Genomic DNA, 23,098 nt, shown 5'->3' with positions numbered 1-23,098 from the left:
TAAAAAACAAGTTTAGGAGCCTGGGGGAGATGATAAGGTCATGCTCACTATGTTCCATAGTGATAGCTGTGGTGGAACATATTGGAAAGCAAGCTTCTCTCCAGTTAAGTGGCTGAAAAGCCCTAAAATGCCAAAGGAAAGAAAAGCTTCTAGAATCATAAGAGCAAAATCACATTTAATTACTGAAAGTCTCTTACTAATATCCTAATAAAAACTACTGGAAGGTGGGTTCTGCAGTCACGTGAAACTGTATATATGGAGAATTATTCAGTGTTGATGAAGGAAATATATCAGTTTGAAGAAGATATTTGAAAATTAACCTGTTAAGGGAACAGAACAGAGAAAATCAAGACTGAAGACCTCATCATTTTAGAGATAGCTTGGGAGATTTAATAATGAAAATAGATAACAGATATCTACCTATTCTTGATGAATAAGTAGATACATCAAGATGTTTAGGCCATGGTTACATCAAATTCTGAATCTCATCAAGCCTTCCTCCTTGAAAACAGGGTTGCTGTACCACCAACAGTGTATACCTAGTAAAACTTGTATGCCAGTACTTTTCTAAAATCTTAAGGAAGTAATTTGTTATGTTTGTGGAACACCAAAGTTATTTCCCTCCATGTACCTACACTTTTCCATGATGGCTGTGCTGTGCTTCCACTGCCTGTGCATTTCCTTCTTGCCTTTTAGTTTGACCAGCAGATCTCAACTCAGCCATGGTGCTCTCTTGCCTTTCTTTACTGATTTCTTGCACCTGTGGATTGCTAGATCTTGAACACTTTATAGGAAGTGTCCTGAAAGACCTATTACTCTGTTCTGATCCCTTGTCCTTGAGGACACATTCCAAGGAGCTCCTATTAATTATTTCCTTGACTGAGGTTGCTTTCCTAAAATTCAGGACTTTACTCTTTGCCTGACCCATATTCCTCAGGACTGTGAACTCCACCAGTGCATGAGCAACCTGGTCCAGGGGGAAGTGTCCCTTTGACAAGGGTTGGAACTAGATGATCTTTAAAGTTTCTTTCAACCAAACCATCCTCTGATTCTGTGATTCTACGACCATTGAAGTACAGGCTGCTTCCATTCTTCTTCTAGCTAGATCACTTTTGTTGGTGACCATCAGATCCAGTATTCCATCCTCTCTGGTAGGGCAGCCTATTACCTGGCTTAAGAGTTATCCACCATGCCCTTCAGGAGTCTCTTAGATTGTCTACAGCTCACTATGATAATTTTTCAGCAGATATTGGAGTGATTGAAGTCCCTCAGCAGGAAAAGAGCCTCTAAGTGCAATGCTTCCCATAACTAGAGCAAGAAGGTCAATAGGCTGTCTTTGATCAAGTGGCCTGAAGCAGACATTAATAACCAGGCTCTCTTTGTTACCTCAGTTCTTACCTGTAAGCTTTCAACCTGTTTGTGGCTGTTCTTCAGAAACAACTCTTTGCAGTGCAACCATTTATTGATGTAGAGGGCAATGCCTCCACCCCTCCTTCCTTGTCTGTCCCTTCTGAACATCCTGTGGTCACCAATAGCCACACCCTAGTCAGGGGATTCATCCCAAGTGTCAGTAGTGACAAGGACATCTTCATTTTCTGGTGGCACAGTGGCTTCCAACCCCTGTCCATGCTGTGTGCACAGGGCTGTCAGCTGTGCCACCTTCTTAGAGGAATAACCCTTGATTCTTCTGAGATATTTTGCGGGTGTTTCTCTCTTGGCTTCTGTTACCTCAGGAGCCCCTGGCTCATTTTCTGAAGACTTCAACTGCACCGCAGCATAGCCAGCATATCTCACTGCATTCTCATTAGATTCCATAACAAAGAAGAAGGAAACCTCTGTTCCTTCTCCACGGTAGTCACAGCTATTGTATATTGAACTATAAATGACTTTAATGAAGTTAGAAATGGGAAATTATTAGCTGTGGATGGATAGTGTATATTGGGATTTACGTGGATTAAGTTATTTTTTTAAATTCATAAATTCCATGAGTATATTTATATGAGCTTTCAGTCAGAGAAATTGTTATATTTAATTTCTGCTTACATTTGGAGATACTGCATGAACTGCCAGTGAGTTTTAGTCACTGATATGATATAGCCATACTGGCATGTTTCCAGAAAGACCTCTGGTTTATGACATGGGATTGAATCCTTGCATTTCCACTATTTGGACTTCATGGAATATTATTGGACTGACAGTGTTGTTAAATAAAAAAATATTTAAGCCAGATAGTTATACATAAAGATGTTAAATATTTTTTTATATATTATTGATTTTATACCACTGTTTGGCGAAAATATTTTTAAATCATATAAATTATGCATACCACAGATACCATTCTGTCTGTTTAACAGGATTTTGCATGGTTATTTCCTCTGAAGTAGACTTGCAAATTGAATTTCAGCTTCCAAAGAAAAGTGAATTACTACAGGTTTTTTGCATTTTTGCACCATGACTATTTTTTAAGTTATTCTGTATTTTTTATATTTGGCAAGCAAAGTACGGGGGTCTGAGCACAGAACTGGGTCCCAAGAGGATCTGTGTTTATTTTCTCACTTTACTACAGATTTCCTATATATCTTCCACTGTACTTTTTGTTCCCCCTTTGAGAAAAGACTGAATAGATCTTTTGAAGGTTTACTGTGATACAAATCACGCAGAAGCTAAGTAGATTTCTCAAAAAACTTTCAAGTCAGATTGGTCCACTATTTTACCTAAAAAACTCAAGTGACAAAAAAAAAATGTTACTTATACAAATGCATGACTGAAAAGCCTCTGTAATAATAAGAACCATATTGATATTTAAAAATGAGATTTTGTACACTAAGAAAGTAACAATGACCTATTTGTGTCCTGTTTCTGAAACAGCAATATTACCTGGAATATGTTTTTTAATTAAAGATGCATAAAACCAAAGGTGCCCATAAAATTTGTACTCTCAAATAGTACTTATTTTACTATCTATTACAGAATTTTCAACAGTAAATTTTAAAAGACTATACAGATAAATATATTTTTCTCTATTTTACAGAAAGATGAGTAAATATTTTTGCAAGAAATTCTATCATTAGTTCAACAATGGTAATGATTTAAATAGCATCAACCTTAAAAAAAATCTAAGATGAGCATTACATCAAGACTTCTGGCAGCAGACTACCTACCTGATTTGTCTAAGAAAACAGAGAAAAAATTACTATTGCTGAAACTACATATACAAACTTTTAATCAAACAAGAGCTAGAAGTCCAATATTCTGCTCAGTGAATTGAAAACTCTCTGCTACCAGAGAGTCCCATAAAGATTACCAATTCTTGGTTTACTTTCATCAACTGTTGTTTCCTGAAGAAATCCTGGAGAGACACAGTATATTGGAGAGCTTGGACACTGTCCCCTAGATTTGCAGGGCTTGGAAGATCATGTCAGCAGTTTGAAGTGATTTGAATAATTTTAATGACTACCTCGCCTGTTCTCAACAAATTTCATCAGCTTGTTGTGTCTGAGGACCCACACACCCGGCTCTTCCCTACATGACTGTTGTTGCCCTCTCAAGCAGACTCTTGTGTTCCTAATGGATCTGTGCCCTCTTTCTGATGAGATTTTGTAATCACTTTCTCATGCTTCCAATATAAAGTCTCTTCTTCATTTTAACTACCAAAGGTCAGCCACCACCTTACATCCAAACTGACTCAGGGAGGTTAGGATGTTCTCTGTCCATCACCAGTTTTCACCTATGCCTACATCAATCCCAAAGCTTTGCTCACCCGAGCAGTGCTGCCTGATCATTTAATCATATTTCTCCATGGATAGGGCCGACGTTAATGAGTCATTGCAGCAATAGCAAACTTTTCTAACTAAAAGAATGATTAAATTCCAGACTATATTGCCATAGGAGATGAGTGTTTATTAAACCTCTCTAATGGTTCTGAAGTAAAAATAGCTCAGCCAATTAAAATTTGTAATTCTCCCATTCTTCACCCTGTGCTTTGCTAGAAAGGGCTTCTCCTGTATCATGAGTAGAAAAAACAGAGGTATGTGCAAGCTGAAATTACTACTGTTCAAAATTCAGCATCAATATATCTGTTTTCATAAACTAATATGTAGGGTTATGAATTGTGGTGCCTGAAATCCCAACACATGGTTACTTTTCCTATTCAGTTGTGGAGGATCTGAGGACATGGGTCAGAGCAGCAGTGTATCACAGCTCTACAGTTCCTAAGAACATCAAACAATGGCAATTGAGCTAGGCAGAGTCTACACGGAAAAGGGGAGAGGTCTTGTGTCTTTTAGGATTCTCTTTCAACTCATGTTTTTATAGTTCTATAAATAATTCCTAATTATATTAAGAAACACTGCACTAAATAGGAGATCTGCAAGATCTGGCTCTTCTTACTGTATGGAGATTTTGCTTGCCACAGTGTAAGTCACAAAGTGTCTGACAGATATTTTCATCATATTTACAGATAGTCTCTGTGTAGTTATCTGTGTAGATAAGAAACCTAAGGATATTCTAAAAGACATAAATCACTTAGATACTGTTATTAAAGATTTTCACATGTGGTGCAACATTTGATTTTCTGTTTCAGTTATCATTATCATTCTACATTTACTGATTCACTACCCACCTTCTCATCTCAACCTTTCTTCTCAGTCATCATCTGGGATAAATAGATTTTATTCTGATTTCCAGAAAACCTCTTGGAGCTGTCTCATTTGAAAGAGAAATAAGTATATTTGAACTTACCATGTGTTCAGCATTACTCTTTTTAATAACAGATTCTTTAGACTAATAAAAAGTAGTAAAGAGAATACAAAAAGCCCAGAGAAAAAACAGAACCCTTCCGAAATCACCAACTGGAGTTATCCAGACTGAATTGAACGTTGTGTAATGTTGAGGCTGGATTCAGAAGAACAACACAAAAATTATTTTTGATATATTCTCAAGCAGATTTTATCACTTCATGGTTTTCCTTTCCTTTCCTTTCCTTTCCTTTCCTTTCCTTTCCTTTCCTTTCCTTTCCTTTTCCTTTCCTTCTCCTTTCCTTTCCTTTTCCTTTTCCTTTCCTTTCCTTTCCTTTCCTTTCCTTTCCTTTCCTTTCCTTTCCTTTCCTTTCCTTTCCTTTCCTTTCCTTTCCTTTCCTTTCCTTTCCTTTCCTTTCCTTTCCTTTCCTTTCCTTTCCTTTCCTTTCCTTTCCTTTCCTTTCCTTTCCTTTCCTTTCCTTTCCTTTCCTTTCCTCGCATCTCCTCAAATCTCCTCTCCTCGAATCTCCTTTTTTCTTTTCTTTTTTTACTGTATTTGAGCATAAGACTTGGAACCTTTTTTCTTCACATTTCCAAGCATACAAGGCACTGCCATAGCAAAATTAAAGATGTTCCACTTTTGAGCTTTTCTTTTCATTTCAATGCCCTTTTTCTCTTTCAGATTTTCTTTATCCACTTCCCAGACCAGCTTAGAAACTTGCCTCTTTACTTGTTACTATTACTTACTGAACTTATGTTATTTGAAAAGAAAGTGACTCTACCCAGTGTACAATTACATATTTTTGCTAACAGAAACAACATTTAATGTGGGTCATTATAAGAAACAAGCTTCCAAAATAAGACAGCATCTGTTTTGTTTGGCAGAATTATTTCAAATAACAGTGACTAAAGTTTGGAAAAGGTGTGCTGTTCCGTGTTTGAGGTCTTGAAAGCAAACCTGGCAAATGGCTGAAAGTTGTGAAGGAAAGCCACTGGGAGCAGGAGTTTGGGAATTGTGGTTTTCAGCTTCAGAGGAATAATTTAAATCCTTAATGGCAGCTCCTCAGATAAAGGGAAAATAGCATTCTCTGAAGGGTGGCCAGCTGTTTAGTACTCAATACCTAGGTTTTTATTCAGCCAGCCTTCTGGAGTTGCTGCTATCACAGACAGTGATGCTAGCAAGCAAAACAAAGAGTTTTAATATCATAGTTTTAATGTCATAGTTTTAATGTCATTCCTGTAAAAACTTATAAAATATCCCAACATAATTTTGGTTTTCAAAATATCTGGCTTATATTTGTCTGGGCTAGGCACTAGTGCATTTATCAAGCATGAAAAACATTTTAGACTTGCATGTGGCTTACACATCATTATTTCCAGACTGTGACCATGTTACTCAGCTATTTTCTTTAAATATTCAAATATACTTGAGTAAAAATAATAGAGGAATTAATCTGAAACCCAAATGGCCAACAGAAATGGACTTTTTTACAGTTTTATGTTTTCATCTTTGCTTATTCCAGAAAAGTATGAATGAAACTGATTCCCCATTTCCTCAACAGAAGAGCTTCAGTTGCACCATAAGGAGACCACAGAGTGTGAGTAGATCTCATTCTGGCCTTCATTTATATCATGGATTAGGACAGGAACCAAAAGTGCAGTCAGTAGCTTCCAGTCAAATTCCCTTTGATTTTTGTGGAAAAAAACCTTGGACATGAGTAGCAGAATTCAGCCTGTTACTCAACATTACACTCTTTGAGGCCTGTATGCTCCCTCTGATTTAATTTCTACAGGTTTGAATTATATCTCTTTTGGTTTTCTTGATCAGCAAGAAGAATTTACGTGGATCAATTTAAAAATTTTTTTTCTATGTTCAGAAAAGGTTATTTATATTGTAAAAGATCTCTTTTTTATAACGAAAGTCCCTTCCCTTCCCTTCCCTTCCCTTCCCTTCCCTTCCCTTCCCTTCCCTTCCCTTCCCTTCCCTTCCCTTCCCTTCCCTTCCCTTCCCTTCCCTTCCCTTCCCTTCCCTTCCCTTCCCTTCCCTTCCCTTCCCTTCCCTTCCCTTCCCTTCCCTTCCCTTCCCTTCCCTTCCCTTCCCTTCCCTTCCCTTCCCTTCCCTTCCCTTCCCTTCCCTTCCCTTCCATTTTGAAACATAACAAAACATTCTCTTGCTATTTTGACATGAATGAACACAGAGAAGTCCTGAAAAATAAATCCTCTCTAAATATGAGCCTTAACATGTTAAATTTTCAACAGCCTTCCAACTCCTCAACAATACATGTTGTCCTTAGCTCATAGTAAAGCTGAACAAAAAAAAGATCCTGTTTTTTTGTTAGCAAATTCAGTCATTTTGATTCATCCTCTGAGTAATACTCCTTTCCTCTGATTCATCATAAATTTTTGAGCTATGTATAACTGCCTTTCAACATTTTTCATCATTTGACAAGGATTTGTCTCATTTCCTTTTGAACCTCTTCTACTAATATTTAAGACCCCACTTTTATGCCGCTCTTTTTACGTATAAATATTTCTAGCCTCTCTTTTGAGAAATTTCCTTTACTCATATTTATACTTTGCCTGGAAGCCCCTCGGAGTGGGTGCTCCACCTGTCCTGATCTGGGGCAATGGCTTTCCGTGGGCAGTGCCAGCACTGCTGCAGGCAGCGGGGACAGGGCTGTCCTTTGTGTGCACAGGGACAGTCCCTGCTGCGGGCAGGAGCCAGGCTCGGACTGAGGGCCTGTAGAGGATCCTCTGCGCTTGCCCGGCACTGGCGGCTGCCCCGGCAAACCCCGAGGGCAGGGCCCTGCTCCGGGTCCCACCTGGGCACAGCCCTGTCAGCACAAGGAGCGAATGGCTCTCACCTCCCTCCCCCGGGGGCCCGGGGCAGCGAGGCCGTCAGCATTTCTGAGAGTCATGTTACTTGAATTTAACCCAGCCTAGCTTCACGTGCCTTGAATGTTTGAGTCTACAACATAGCTGTTTCTCTAATGAGTCTTATACTAATTAGATGTGCTGTAATAAATAATTGGATATTTTTATGGGTTTTCATTTTCTAGCATTGCACCATCTGCTCAGATGAAGTAATGATTAAAAATAGTACAACTGACTACTTAGATTATCCACATTTCTTGTCTTCCAGTTGGTTTTTGTTTGTTTGTTTGTTTTTGGTTTGTTGGGGTTTTTTTCCGTAAGCTTTTATCTCAAACAAAGTATGGGAGAAAAATATTATTAAGAAAAGTTTTTGTGTTTAATGTCCTCAAAATAATATCCAGCATTCTGTTTTTCCTCTTCATTTACACTAAATTTTTGGTTTGGAAATATCAGATGGTTTAAAAGCATTTTTGGTCTTTTATTCCCATTGTTTCAGACTTCTGCTTCTGAGGTAGATATTCTTCAGGTTTTAATGAAGAATACAAACTTTTTTCTATTCAGTTTTGAGTTCTGAATATAAAAATTATACAGTTTTCAGCAGTTCTACCAGACAACACAATTAATAGATCCCGTGTTCTCAGATATGTTGTTTAATCTATCCTTCCCTCACTGAGAAATCTGATTTGTTTTATTTTTACAATCTTTATCCACATTTGATGAAAATCAGCATCAGATTATTGTCCTTTCTCATATTTGACAAGTGAAAAATGAACAATTTATCACTCAGCAGAGTCAAAATAATTTCAATAGATTCTTACCTGTAATTCTGTTTTTCATTTCCTATGTGAAATCTGTCATATTGTGAATATGCCCGGTTTCCTTCCCAGTCCATTAATTCAATTCTTAGAGAATATTGCCTCTGACTCGTTATTGCAAAGATAAATTCATTTCCCAGCCAATGTTCACCTGAAGGGCTACCAAAACCCTAGAAAAAATTGGCAAAATAACTAGATGTAATTATTGTAATTGGTAGAGCCTTTATACAATAATAAAACCATAATTATATTTTACCTGTACATTCTAATTACTGGTCATCACTTTCTTTGCTCCAGTTTGACTGTCTCTAGAATGATTCTACTAATATGTATGATGTAGGAATATCATGCAGTTCAACTGGTGTTTGAAGTGGTAGCAGAGGTTATCAGCTGGAAATCATTTTACAGGTCCATGATATTAATAGCATGATGATGTATTTGCACATCATTCAGTGGGAATACTTGGCGTAGTAATATTCTATAATACATTTAATATGGTGTTAAACCTTGTTATCTACTCTTCTTCTAGTCACCTTGCTCTCCTCACATTTCATATGTTCAGATCAAATGATCTTATTCCCAGCTAAGCAAACAATATCATTTTCAAACAAGAAAAAATAATATTGAAAGAAAAAGTATAATTAATTTTCAAAACCAATTCTCAGACATACATTTTAATACATCTTCCAGGTTTTAAAGTTGCTTAAATTGTAGTGAATATTTTACTACATTAAATTTAAGGTTTTATTCAGTCATTGATTTATTTAATATATATTAGAATAATTTATCTTTGTAAACTATTAGTTCATACCTGAGAACTCTTCAATCCATTTTACATTTTTCTTTTTTTTCTCTTTAGACAGTAAAAATTATTTTCAACTATAATATTTACTTGTGAAGAACTTCTCCAACATTACTATGCTTATTCATATTTCTTAAGACAGGAAGAATGGGAACCAGAAATCTCCTGATTTGCTTACAGTGGGGATGGGAGTGTTTTAGAAGGTCCTGTGAAAATTTCCTAGTCAAATTAAATGAAAGATTGGATTATTTCCAGAAAGCACATATTTTTCACAGGGGTTAAAATCAAGAGACTGCCTTGGGACTAAAGGTTAGATAATGAGAAATGTGTCTGTGAGACACATTGGCAAGACATCGATCTTCTCTATATAATGTTTCAGTCACTTCTAACACGAGATGAAAACACTGAAAGTAGAGCACTCTCTCTCTTTCTCTTTTTTTCTTTATTTTATTGCTGTGGCTCCAGCCCTGATTAGTTGTGTCTCTGGAGGATGAAACCCTGCCTGCCCAGATGCCATGTGGTAGCACAGGTAATACTTGCTCAGGCAATGCACAGGTATATCAGCTGCAATCTTCTAAAGAAAATTAATTTTAAAAATTTAGAAGTTTAAAAGTTTGACTGGTCCAAAAAATAAAAAATGGGGGTGTTGCTCCTAGAGAGAATTACAGTAGAAAATACTTTACTCAGGATTCATTTTTGTTTGCATGACCCTACCTGAGCATGTTTGGTGACTCAGTGATAGTAGAGGCTGAGAAGATGTTTGGGTAGCTGATCTGAGTACACTAACTTGTATTTTGAAGAAGCCTTTTGTCTCAGAGATCATCGAGAGATACTCATGGACAAAGCGTTTTATCTGCAAGAATTGAAATTCAGTTGTCTGTGGCAATTCTCTAAGAAGTCTCAGACTGAAATGTGGGACCATACTATTAGTTGGGGTTTCCTTTCCTGCATGTTATTTCATTATATCCTCCTCCTCCAGCAGACTATTTTCTATAGAAGTCTCTGTAAATACTGGTTGTAGGTAATACTGGTGATACCCTGCTTTGAACCCATCTGTCTTCTAGTGTGAGCTGCTGCTCCTCAAGTTTTCCCATTATGATGCTTCCTGTTATTTCTCACTTGCTGCTTTTATGGCGTTCACATTCATATTTGGCTTCATACATGCCTCCTAAAACACAAAAGTACTTGTTCCTCACCTGTATGAACCCTGTCTACAGCTGTCACACCCTTCTGTAGTTATCACTGTTTTCTGTCTGTGCCTTTGATTCTTTCTATCTTCTTGCCTTGTCTTTCTACCCTTGACTGTCCCACCTGGTGTGTCCTGTTCTAGTAGCTTTGGCAGTGTCAAACCAGAGCAGTTAGTGGTTTGTCTCTGACATCTTTCACCACTGGTCACCGTCACTCATCTCAGAGTAAGGCAAAATATGCTCTGCATCTACCTGCCAGGAAGTTTGTCTCCCTAAAATTCAGAAAGAAGAAGTGGAGCATAGTTGTTCAGATATCAGTCAAATTCATTTTCCTGGAGTTTACATGGTATTCATAGAAATATTACTATTACTATTACTATTACTATTACTATTACTATTACTATTACTATTACTATTACTATTACTATTACTATTACTATTACTATTACTATTACTATATTTAAGGGGTGATTATCAGGAAATTCTTTCTTCTTTTTTCCCAGTGCAGGAAAGCTGAGGGGACTCCCCTTTCTCTCCTTTGAACTGTCGTGTATTGAATTATATATATCTTATCTCATTTAGATTACAGCCTATTCAGGATATATTATATGTAGTTTTTCAACATTATATGATCCCTTATGTGTTTTATAGAAACTCCAGACACCATATATAATTATTCTGAAGTAATGATTTTTAGTCTTCAGATTTTTGCTTCCTTCTCCCTTTTCACATGTGTTACTGCACTAAGATAAAAATCTATCACTAAGTGCTTTGCTCTCTTGACCAGAGGAAATGAAGCTGCAGCAACAGGAAACAAAAGAAATATAAAAAGAAAGATTAAAAATTATGAGGAAATCCACCACCTTTGTTATAAAAGTGGGAATCCTACTATCAGGGGCTACTGTACTGAAACTCAGATTAGAAATGCCTAGAATAAGATTTTTTTTTTCCTTAACAGAAGTAACCTCTTTTTAAACAAACTACTTGCTTTTATGAAAAGAAAAGCAAGGAAGTAAATGGGATATAAAACATCTTTCTGAAGCAAGGAATATTCCAAAGGAGAAGCAGTGTACTTTATTAAACACCTAATATGGCCAGAAAGATATAAACAAACAAACAGGCACTCAAAGCTTTCATAGATGTAAACCAGAGAGGAGCAGTACATTTCTGTTAAGCACTGAGTTGGCAGCAGTTTCTTCAAGAGCTGGCAGCAATTTCTTCAAGTATAATTTTATTATGCCAAACTCAACTGTTTCCAACCTGTATTTAGTCTGCAGTTTACTGCCTGTACTTCAGAGCTATAGAAAGCCTTGCGTGCATACATTTTTTCCCAGATACTTTGGCTGACTTAATAACTGCACAGCTCTCCTTGTTTATATCTTACTTAGATTGTCTCTACCACAAGAACACTACTACTTTGATGGGTTATGTAAACTTTTCTGGACAGAAGAAAATGGCATAACATTAGCCAATAAAACCCTGAAAATCATGATTTAATTCTGTGTTTCCATTCCCAACTCTGAGACTGTCAAAGAAAATGGTTGTGCCCTGTTCTTTTGATTTATCTTCAGAATCCTTAGCTTTCAAAGAATATTTCAGAATTTTATCTTCAAATACAAAATATTTTTTTCTTGTCTCGGTTAAAAAACTTAGGAAAACAAACTTGTGTAATTGTTATGCCCACCTGTCCTTTATACTTGTGAAACACTTTTTGACCACTTTTGAGTTTTGGTTAAAAATCACACAAACTCGAAGTTCAACAAGGTTTCAGAGAGCTGGTGTCTGTGATGAGTTGCTGCTGGGAGAAATGCTGAAGGAGAAGCTCAGCTGTTGCCTACTCCAATTGTTACAAGCAGACACAGAGCAGCCAGCCAAGTGCAGATGCTGAGCAAATATTGCCTCAGAGGTTCTTAGACATCTGGGAGAGATTGAGGGACACAAAAGGGGAACTCAAGCTTTTACCACAGAGAATCCTAGAAAATAACAGGGTTTCAGAAGATTATTAGTAACAAGAATAGGACTTGTATGTGGGACACAGGACAAAAGTCCACAGAAAAGCAGACCTCATTATTTGGATGTTCATGAGAGAATTCACTAATTGTTCGGCGATTAAACTTCAGCACAGAAAAATAAGCATTTTAGTTAGCAGACCATTTGGGTTTATACTGCTGCTCAGATCTGTGGGGCCCCAAGTGTTAAGATACCTAAAGCCTTGCCTAAGTCCATGCTTGTCATTTATGGACTGATGCCGAAAATTTAGGACAAGAAACTTCATTTTGAGAATGCCTTAGGGCAGTGTTAAAAGTTAACATTAGGAGTAACCTGATTCAGGCCCACAGTTGTTATTAAATATATTTGTTTCCCAGTACATATATACACTGTCAACAAACACTTTGGTTTTTGCATTCAAATAGTTATAAAATCCAAATGCTTCCATAAGTATTTGTGTTAAAGTTCTGAGTCTGAACTCAAGGACTCACATGAGGTGATCCAAGTCATCCTCAGCTATCAATCCACTAGGAAAAGGAACATCTGTATTTCATGAATGTGTTTGCAGTTAACTACATTTTAAGACTCTGTGAAACCCAATGGGTCTTAGACACTGTTCCAAAATTGCATCTAAAACTACTAAGAGACACTATTTTGTCATTATCTTTCTGTACTTTGTTCATTATATGTTTCCAAATAAAGACATTAATCCTTTAAGCTCTAAATTTTATTCCAAAAATACTCAATTTTGCTTTTCCCTAGAAATTTGCATAGTATTTTGAGATGGCTGGAAAATCAGAAGCTTTAAGTTCTCAAAATAGTGCTTAATGTAATAGGAAAATCAGTAATTTCTGAAAGTATGCAGAGTTCTCCTCACTAGCACTCAGTGGAAGCTGGGAGAATATAGCAGGGATATATGCTTACATTTTCATAATATGCTTTCTTGTCTTTCCACTATTAGTCACAAAAAGGATACACAAACGTTTGCACTGACCCAGCATAGATTGTTATAATGTTTCATTTTATCCTTCACAAACAGAAAAAAAATTATATTTTTGCTGCTGATATTTTGGCAAAGGTTGATCTGAAATAAGACATAAAAATCACAAACAGTGAGTAAATTCTTTTATCTGGGTTTTGTCACTGAAGAATAATAATGTTTTATACTACATTAGAGCAGACTGTTCTTGTCAACAGGCTAGAAATTGTTTTCAGAGAAAAAAATAACAGAATACATAATCTTACTGACAATTGTAAATCCATTTTTGTAGTCAGATGTAGCAAAGCTGTTTTCTGTTTCTATATAACTATATCATAAACTCTGTAAATTCTGACATAATGCTCAACTGCTATGCAAAAAACCAAAAAAAAAGTGGAAGATTTTATTTTTCTTTGTATGGATTAAAGTACTTAGAAATAGGAATCAAAGACAAAAGCACATGATTATATAATATTTATTCTAAATGACATCTGAGTTTTACATCAGCTCATTTTCAATTTCAATTTGGTTGTTAACAGAGCCCAAACCAGTAAAGCAGTCATAAATAAAAAGGAACAGAATTCAGTACTGGTTTTTAAAATGCCCTTAAGAATTTACAAAGTTGATACTTATTCAAAAATAATAAGTAGGGTGCAAAAGAATTTTATTAGTTTTGGCAAAATCTGTGAGGGTATTCTGCCTGAATCATGTTGCTCCAAGTTCATTAAACAATTATCTCTCTTACTTTATTTATTTTGTCTGATAATGCTCACAGGAAGCTTTGACTTTTTATAGACAAAACAAATTGAAACCAGACACAGCCAATATATCCTATGGGTTCATCTTCTGTCAGACAATTCAGTGAATAAAGCAGATAATGATTCAGTCTTTTACAGCAGCACTGACTTCCCAGAAGCTATAAAGAATATTCAGTCCTTTTGCCTTAGCTGAAAATGTGTAATGAATACTGTTTAAGAAGATAATTTCTAAAAACTGTTTGCATACTTTTTTGTATATTTGTGTATTTTCGTTCCCATCACATTATATTATTCCTTCTCTTATTTGAAATAAAGATTTGGTTTATAGAAATTACTTCAATTTCCTCAGACAACATATGTGTTAATTAATGTTAACTTAAAGAATATTAGTATACAATTCTAAATATTCAGATTTTTTCCTAGGAAATACTAACACATATTTGTTGGCAAGTTTAAAAAAATATATTTAGATTGAAGCCAGAGATGCCTTCTCAAAATACTAAAAACTAAGCTATTGAGAGTTTAAATAAAGAAGTAAATATCTGTATAATTTGCCTGAAAATCATGTTTGTAATCTGCAGCAATTCAGTCTGTTGCACTTCATTCTAGACTCAATGTATTAGTAGACATACAGAAATTAGGTTCACTTTTTACTTTTTCCTTCTCAAACACACACAGTATCAGCAGCAGCAAAATTCCCCATGAATGAAAATCACAGTGACAGAACGAAGTGCAAACCTTACACAAAGGTTACCTCTGGCTGGGTAAGGGGCCCAACACAGCTCAGTTGCCTACACATATTTCCTACAAATAGAACAACCAGTACATGTTCCTCAGATCTGGATTTCAATCTAACTTCCTTGCCATGTAACTGGAAATAGGAGAGTATTTCTTACTGAGACAAGTTACATTGAGAGCCTCTATCCCAAACCACCTTTTCTCACTCTAGGACAAGTGGATGCTGGGAATGAACTAACACTTAGCGTGGCTAAGTAGGAGCATCCCAGGGACGTGGGTATGTATTAAAGAAAAAAAAATCTTTTGTTGTGCTCTAAGAAAAATGAATACTGAGCTTCAGATAACTTTCTGATTCATTATTTGCAAAGAAATGAGTGGTAAGTTTTAGGGCTAAATATGCAAAATGTAAGAAAAAAATCTAAAAAAGGTGGTTTTGGTCATTTCAGGAAAAAAGAAAATCTTTTGGGATGTAGGACTTAATTCTCTTATCCAAATACACTTGATTAATCCCAAGTAGCAAAAATGAGCATGACTAGGAGCACAGATGCTGCAGCAAAGACCAAAAGTTTGTGAGTTTGAAAAGGGGCTTGAGTTTCAGCCCCATATTCTGTCTAAATAGAGCAAGCATCAAATTTATGGATTGTTTTCGAATCTCATGCTTGGATCAGCTGGTAGTCTAAACAGTTGAACAAGAACAGAAGTTGACTGACATCAGAGTCAAAAAGTTGTACTTCTAGTTTGTCACGAGCCCCAAAGCAAAGAGCAGCTCCACTAAGCTCCAAACGAAGCAGATCACACACAAGATGCTCCTCTCTGAAGAGAAATGTTGTTCCACAAGGAGAGCACACAGCTGCTATTTGGGAAGACTTCAGCTACAATTCTACTGTATTTTCAAGTAACAGATTTTAAAAGCAACCTCACAGAATCTTACCTTGATCTTCTAATATAGCATTTTCATCTTGTGCTTGGAACAGTTCTCTAATGACTTTAATCTTTCTCATGTTGCTATACTAGAGGATGTTGGCATAATTAACCTAAATCTTGATATCTTATATAAAATTTATTAAGTAACAGTCTTTGGAATACCACATGAATCTTATCAGTATAAATTAATGCTGTTAATTTGAAGCACTGGTGGCAAAGCAGGCACAAGTATATATGTCAACACAGCTCTTGAAAAGGATGTTATCCAGCAATGTTTGCTTAGGAAAGACTGTGCTGAGTATAATACACTTAAAAGACAACTGTGCTCCCACACAAAATTGTGTTTAATTTCACATCCAAAAATATTCTCCAAAGTAAAGAGGATGCTTCCTTTTGTAGTAACATCTCTGGTGCCCAATATAGTGATCCAACCCTCTCTGAGACAAATATTGTTTCATTCTTGCTCCCTTACATAATTCTGTTGAAGCTTACACTGTAGATTAAGCCTTGGTCAGTACCAGAAGAGTTTCATGAGCTTGTTTTCATAAAACAAAATATAGTCTCTCACCACTTCAATATCATGTCTATCTCTACTGGACATACTGGATTTAGATCTCAGGAGAAGCAGAGAAAATGCTGTCTCTTTTTATAGCACTGATGAAAGTAACAATTATCTGATCAACAGTTGCAGTCAGAACAGAGGTTTTATTAAACCAGCATGACATGCCGTTCTCTATCGCGGAAGGGTGGGTCTCTGTGAAAGGCGTTACTCAATAATATCTTAAGACACATTCCAGTCATCAAAACTCATTTCCTTATATCCAGCTTACTTGGTAAATGTGTGAAAGAAACAAATTCCTTCCATGTCATCTACCCCCTGAAGAGAATTGTTTGTTTTCATATGTAAGAAACTTATGACTTTGAAGCATACTATCATAAGTAATGAATTTGTTGCTATATGTTACAAAATTATTTATGTCTTGAGTGTGCCTTTTTTTATCCCCTTGTGATCATAATGCACTCTTATAAGTCTTTCATATTAATTCAAGACCACCACCACTCCAAATCTGTCTGGTTTGCTTACAATACAGAAGTATAACTTCTATTTTTTCCAAGGTGATGCATTCCCTAGTTTTTGCTTTTCTCACAAATCCATCCTGTTTCAAATCCTTCCTTTTGCAGAAGGGGCCATGCTGGTGTTGCAAGGCACTTTATAAACTGCTTCATACTACTGACAGAGGACAAAACACAAAGCTATCTCTGCTGAAGAAATTATGGGATTTATCTCCAGCTAGTAGCTAGATGGATAAATGTTGTACAGATACCTTTGTGAAGGCTCTCTTCCTTTCAGAATATTTTTTGTATTCCATTCCTATTCCAAGGCTATCTTCAAAATGCTTGCCCAGGTCCTTTGAACCAGTAATTCTTTCCCTCACAAGTGTTTCACTAAGACACAGGGGGAAAAAGAATCTGTGAAAAATGCTCTGAAAATTTCCCATGCTAACGGTGAAACTGTCTCAGATCTAACACCAAGGTAGCCCTATGCCAGCTGTCATTTGAGAATGGCCTGTCACTGCTTGGGCATTATCTGTGCGTGTTATTTGAGTCAGACCAAAACTACTCTAAAATTTACTGATGAGGATCTTTAGTCACAACACATATTTCAGTCCTCTTTTACAGAACACAGGGTTACGTCTATCAATGCAAGAAGTGTGAAGATTTCATGACCTTAACTGTGCATAACATACCTTAAATAGTTATAATCCTGGAAAAGGAATGAAAATTCATTCAGAATATCTAGCTTTAAAAAAATCTAAGAATTATGAAAGATATTGTTCCCACAGTATGAGCTTTCAAATTATGAGTATTTTTTTTTCTGTCAAGAACATTCTCCTCAGCCAAGCCATATGGTTTATGTAATTTTTGTTTAAAGTCACACCCACATCTGAAGTTATTTTGCACTAAAATAGTGGAACCAGAATCAATAAGCTTACACAAACAATTCCAAAAGGTGCTTTATGCATTTTTATGCAGTCATTGTCTCACTTGAAAAAGAAAGTTACGAACATAATGTTCTAATTACTGAAAGGGGATGGAGCTCTGTCTGTAGTTGTTAGATTCTTCAAGTATTTGGGGATAAAATATAACCTGAACATTATTTGTAAATGGATACAACGACAACAGAGAATTATCTGTCATCAGTTAATGCTTCAAGAGGAAACTACATCAGTGTGAGTTTTTGTCTCTCTGTTCAAGACAAATGCAATATAAATGGTGCTGAATACTTAGTTTGAATGAGAAAAATGTGCAGGTTAACATTACTATTGAAGCAATAAGGAAAAAAAAGAAATGTCAGAGTTTAAAGACAAGAAAGGGAGAATTATAACAGAACTTGAAACTTGAACTGAAACTTTCACAAGAGAAATTAAAATTTTCAAGCTTAAAAGCTTACAACAGGTGGAGACCATAAAAGGAATTAGGAGGCCATATTCTAAAACAGGAGCTGAATAGTTTGCAAATAAAAATTGAATGGAAGTAACATCTGGAAGTTTTCAGAATGAACTGAACAAATGCATTGAAAAATAAAGTCTTTATTGGAATGTTAGTTCTTACGTAGGACTTGCAAAGACCAGCAAGATGAAAACATGAGGTGACCAGCAACTGCACTGTCACAAACAAGAATGTCTTCCAGGGAATAGGTGGGACCTCTGTCCAAACTAGAGCTTACTTACAGAGGTGAACTGTAGGAAGTATACAAAAATGTGTAAAAACCATTGTGTCTAGGAGGAAATCAGAGACGTAAAGTCCAAAGATGTGTTTGACTGTCTTTTAAGTAAGCAGAAGACTCTGATCACATGACTTGTTATAATAGCTTAAGTTTACTGAGGCTCAGAGGAAAGTCAGGCTATTCCAGATAACACAATGTAAATTCCCATTAGAACTGCATCCAAAAATACTTCCTGAGAAAGTTCTGGTGACTACCTTTCGTGGTCTGGCTCTCAGTGTGTGAAAAATTTAGGCCACACAAGAACATAATTTATTCTGCACTGGAGTCATAACTTATCGGCACTATGGAGACAGCCATCAATTTGACCCAAGAGCTTTAAGGAGAAAAGAAAAAGAGGAAACTGCAAAAGAAATGGAAGTGGTTTTGTAGATGTCTCTTCAGGCACACACAAATGCTACTGATAACTTCTGAAACAATTGGCAGCAGACTGGTTTTAAGCACTGAACTGTTGTTGGACTCCTAGATATTAATCAGGAACATGAAATTAAAGGAATGTGGAACTTAGTACTGAATGTTATTCTTGCCTCAAAGAAGCCAAAAGAAAAAAAGCTGCTGGTCAGGAAGGTAGGAAGTGATTGCCATAAAGCTTAGAAATTCATCTTTGAGTGTACAATGTACAAGTGATCCTAATCTAGCTCATGACATTATGAATGATTAAAAGAAGTGATAGGATTTTTGTGATCGGAGAGAGGAAAGTAGCAATTAAGGCATAGAGAACAATTTAATACTGACATGCAGGAAATAAACTGGCTAGGAAAAAGATTGCTGTGAGCTGGCTAAGGCACTCAATTTTAAATACCTATTGAGAGTTTTTCTCGAATGAGAGAAAGCAGGAAAATAATTTTAAATGTCTGAGGAAACCCCCAACAGACTTGATCCCAAAGACGGCCCCCAAAGAAACTTGTAGTGAATGTTCGGCTATCAAGTGTGGAATAAATTCAGAGATTTTCGTGGGAATTATTAAACCAGACATGGTAAAAGGCTAGAGAATAGGGAATCCAATACCCCATCACCTAATTGGCAAAAATGGAGACAGTCACTGCAAAAGGTGCATTCATCCAAGAACTGAAAACTGGAAAATTATCAAGAAGCCTCAACAGCCAAGTTAGCACATGAGCTAACCATTTACTCAGATTTGATTATTGCTAATAACTGCCTAATAAATGCCAGAAACTGTCTTGGACAGTAAGCTTGTGGAAAACCCCCTCCTAAAGAGTCTTGGGTTTGCAGATGACAAGGAATTGGTTTTTCAGTGATATTTCTCTCTAGAGATCATAACTCTTAATAGTGTTTTGCATTTACATTTACTCAGGCAAGAAAATATGAAGAATGCTTGAAACTTGCTTCAAGGTGATCTCACCTACCGTTAAAGAAATTCTTTGTTATTCCACTTCATTTTTTTCTGATAAGCATCAAATCCATTGCAACAGAAAATCCATTGCAATGTCTAGGAACAGATGTAGTAGATACTGATAAGGAGAGGATGGAAGGAGGAACTTACAGGGTTTTCTCAATTTATTCCAACTACTATTGAATGTAAAAAACTCAAATGGCCCAAGAGATTTCTTAGTCAGAAATGAGTTCTTATAAGCAAAGGTACAAATTACACAGCACACCATAAGACTAAGAGGAAAATTAAAGGATACTGGAAACATATGCTCCTAAGCAAAAGATATATAACCAATCTTGCTTAACAGTGAATCTGCAGAAAAGGTTTTGCATTCATTACCTGTTGTTTTAAATACCAAAGAAAGTGTTACTTTATTTTAAAGAGTGGAGGCTGATTGCAAGTGCAAATGGAGAAAAAAACAAGCAGGAGGAAAAATTAGTACCACTATTGCGTTATCACTGACTGTGTGGCAATTTATGTATGAATAGAGGTAAATACTTCCTGCTGAAAAGATTATTGCTACCTTACCTCTCACCTCTCTTAAGCTGTTTACTGTATTGGTGTAGAGAACAGAAGTGCTCCTGTGTAAGCCAAAGGCACCAGTGTGAAGCAGCATCAAAGACAATGAGTGCCTCTGCTGTCAGGTGGCTCCTGCAGCCCAGCTGTGCTGTCACCCGTGCAGGGACTGCTCCACCTGCACCCTCCCCAGGTAAGCTGCTGTAGGGATCTGAGTCAGAGCAAATGTGCAGTGGCCTCCCAACACTGTAACAGCCAGTAACTTGTGAGGGCTTCAGCAGTACTGCAGGCTGGTGGCCTGAATCCCTGTCCAGCTCAGAAGCTGGCAAGGACTTGCTTATAGCTTAAAATCTTCAACAGTTTTCCAGATTTCTTTCCAATAAGCACTAAATGGACTGAAAATAAATGAAGCCCCAGAGACTTATGGTTGCTATTATTATGTTATGATATTATTTCTGTTAGCTTTAGGACCCCAATGAGATGTGAGCACATGAAGGATATCTTAACAAAACTGGAAATCTTAATTTGAACTGTGGGCTGAAAAAACACACGTTAAGTTCAACTGCTCCAAGTCTAAGTGCCATTGTGTTCCCCCCACAACATTACCCAGCTTCCACTGGAGGAAACATCAGGAAGGAGGGGGGGAGAGGTCCAACAGACCCCACACACCCTCTCTGAACAAAGAATTAAAGTTAGTGGTGCTATTGGCTTGAAGCTCAGATGTTTCAGATACCCCAGTAATACACAGAGAGTCCACCAGCCTCTACCACTCTATACTCAACACTTGGAGTTATATGACAACCACAGAAGGGAGCCCAAGATTGTTACTTGGGTCAAATGGTTCATAGAAGCAGAGCAAGCCTGAGCCTCATCTTGTTTCATGACTTATAGCATAAATTGTCAATAAAAGTACAAAAGGGATCTCTCTCATTTGGTAGAAGTCAATGATCCTTTAGAATATTACATCATTCCTTAAACAAAGCAAAATTAATTCAGGCTGCTTGAACTAGAAAAAACCAACATAATCTAACCCTGTACAGATTCACACTATTGTGAAGAAGAAGTGGAGGAAAATGACTAAGTGAAGGGATACATACAAAAAACGACCATATGGGAAAACTTTACAAAGGGCTGTATTTATTACACTGCCTAAGAAAATCTCAGGACATAAAAACTGAGAAAATCAATAATATGATGTGTATAAATTTTAAAAAGTCCATGTGTAAGTTGTACATACAAATTCCAATTTCCTCACTAGTAAAACTGGTAGGATCTTCAAATTTTGGTTCCCCAAAAATAATTTGATGATTTATATTTTATTCAATTCTGAACCAAAATCAAGTAAAACAGTTTTCAAGTTTTCTGCTAAATTAAAACAATATGAATTCTAAAAAAAAAATTCCAATTTTGTAACTCTGTTAAAAATATTTGTCATTTTAATATCACTAGTTAATGTACATTACAAAATACATGCTCTAGTTATCCACAGGGGTCTGACTGAAATGATCATTTATATTTTCAAGCAGTATAAAAATATTGAAAATAAAGCATCAATAGAATCCAACATTAGATTTTTGCTCAATAATATGATATTATGTTTATTTCTGAAATTGTAAGTTCTACAATAGAACTTTTTCCTATAGAATTTTTTACTGAACTGAATTTGCATCTCTTTTTAAACATATAAAATTCTTTTTCATTAATGTTTTTCAAAAACTGTAAAAAAATCTCTTTTCTCTGCCAGGCTGATAATACAGTGTTGAAAACTTCACTAGGAATGTCATTGAAATCCAAGCCAGTCCTCAGGGACTCAGAGAAAGGAGCTCCATCAGAAAGTTTGATCAGGCAGAGAACGAAAAAAAATGATAAGTTATTTAGATTGGAGTAAAATTTTTTTGAGTTGGCAAAAGTAAAATAGCCCGCTTGAAGTCATGTCATCTTTAATTTGGTAAGTTATTTATTTTCTTGTAATCCTATTTGAAGTGTCAACATTTCTAGTACATTAACTTGATTGGCAGAGGTGCTGTATGACTTTGGATAAACCCCAGTAAAAATTTTTATTCCTATCTGAGGTGCTCCAAATTCTGAATGAGTTCCTCTCAGCTGAAAACATTCATGCCTTAGAAACATCACCACACACCTATTACCTCTCAACATTTCATCCGGTCAAAACTTCAGAGAGACAGACAGCAGCAATCTAGTCTCATCTCAATTTAATCTCAGTAACTGATCTGAAAGAAACTCTAAACCAGGGGAAATAATACTCAACTCACTGAGTAAAAAGTATTTTCAAAAGTAACAGCCATGATGAAAGGTAGTTCATAAAAGACTGCAGGGCCATACCACATTACTATAGGGAGATTTTTCTATTGAGGTCAATAGGAGGCAGAATTTGAAATCTGACACTTGTATGAATTGTACAGTTACTGCACATTTTTCACCTTACCATTTTGTATTCTTTCCAGCTTTTCTGAAAATCCAGACTTCCATCTTCTCGGTGTTGTATAACTGTCCATCCTCCTCCAGCAATTTCCATATTGCAAAAGACCTATGCAGTAAATAAAAAAGAGAGATTTAAAAACCCAAACAAAAAAATAAAACA

General features: G+C 36.2%; 1 protein-coding gene across 4 annotated transcripts in view; it reads right to left on the bottom strand.

The window, feature by feature from the left end:
• The window catches only part of ANGPT1 (angiopoietin 1), a 168,491-nt gene that overhangs the window by 28,072 nt on the left and 117,321 nt on the right, over positions 1–23,098 (bottom strand). For all 4 annotated transcript variants that reach the window (XM_063389306.1, XM_063389264.1, XM_063389192.1 and 1 more), the window contains 2 exons: positions 22,943–23,044; positions 8,429–8,595 (listed from right to left, as the gene is read on the bottom strand). In XM_063389306.1, the coding sequence (XP_063245376.1) occupies positions 8,429–8,595; positions 22,943–23,044 (269 nt within the window). The remainder of the gene's footprint in view (positions 1–8,428; positions 8,596–22,942; positions 23,045–23,098) is intronic.

The sequence above is a fragment of the Prinia subflava genome, chromosome 1 (genome assembly GCF_021018805.1).
Source record: "Prinia subflava isolate CZ2003 ecotype Zambia chromosome 1, Cam_Psub_1.2, whole genome shotgun sequence".
NCBI lineage: Eukaryota > Metazoa > Chordata > Aves > Passeriformes > Cisticolidae > Prinia > Prinia subflava.
This window is presented reverse-complemented; position numbering and strand designations above follow the sequence as displayed.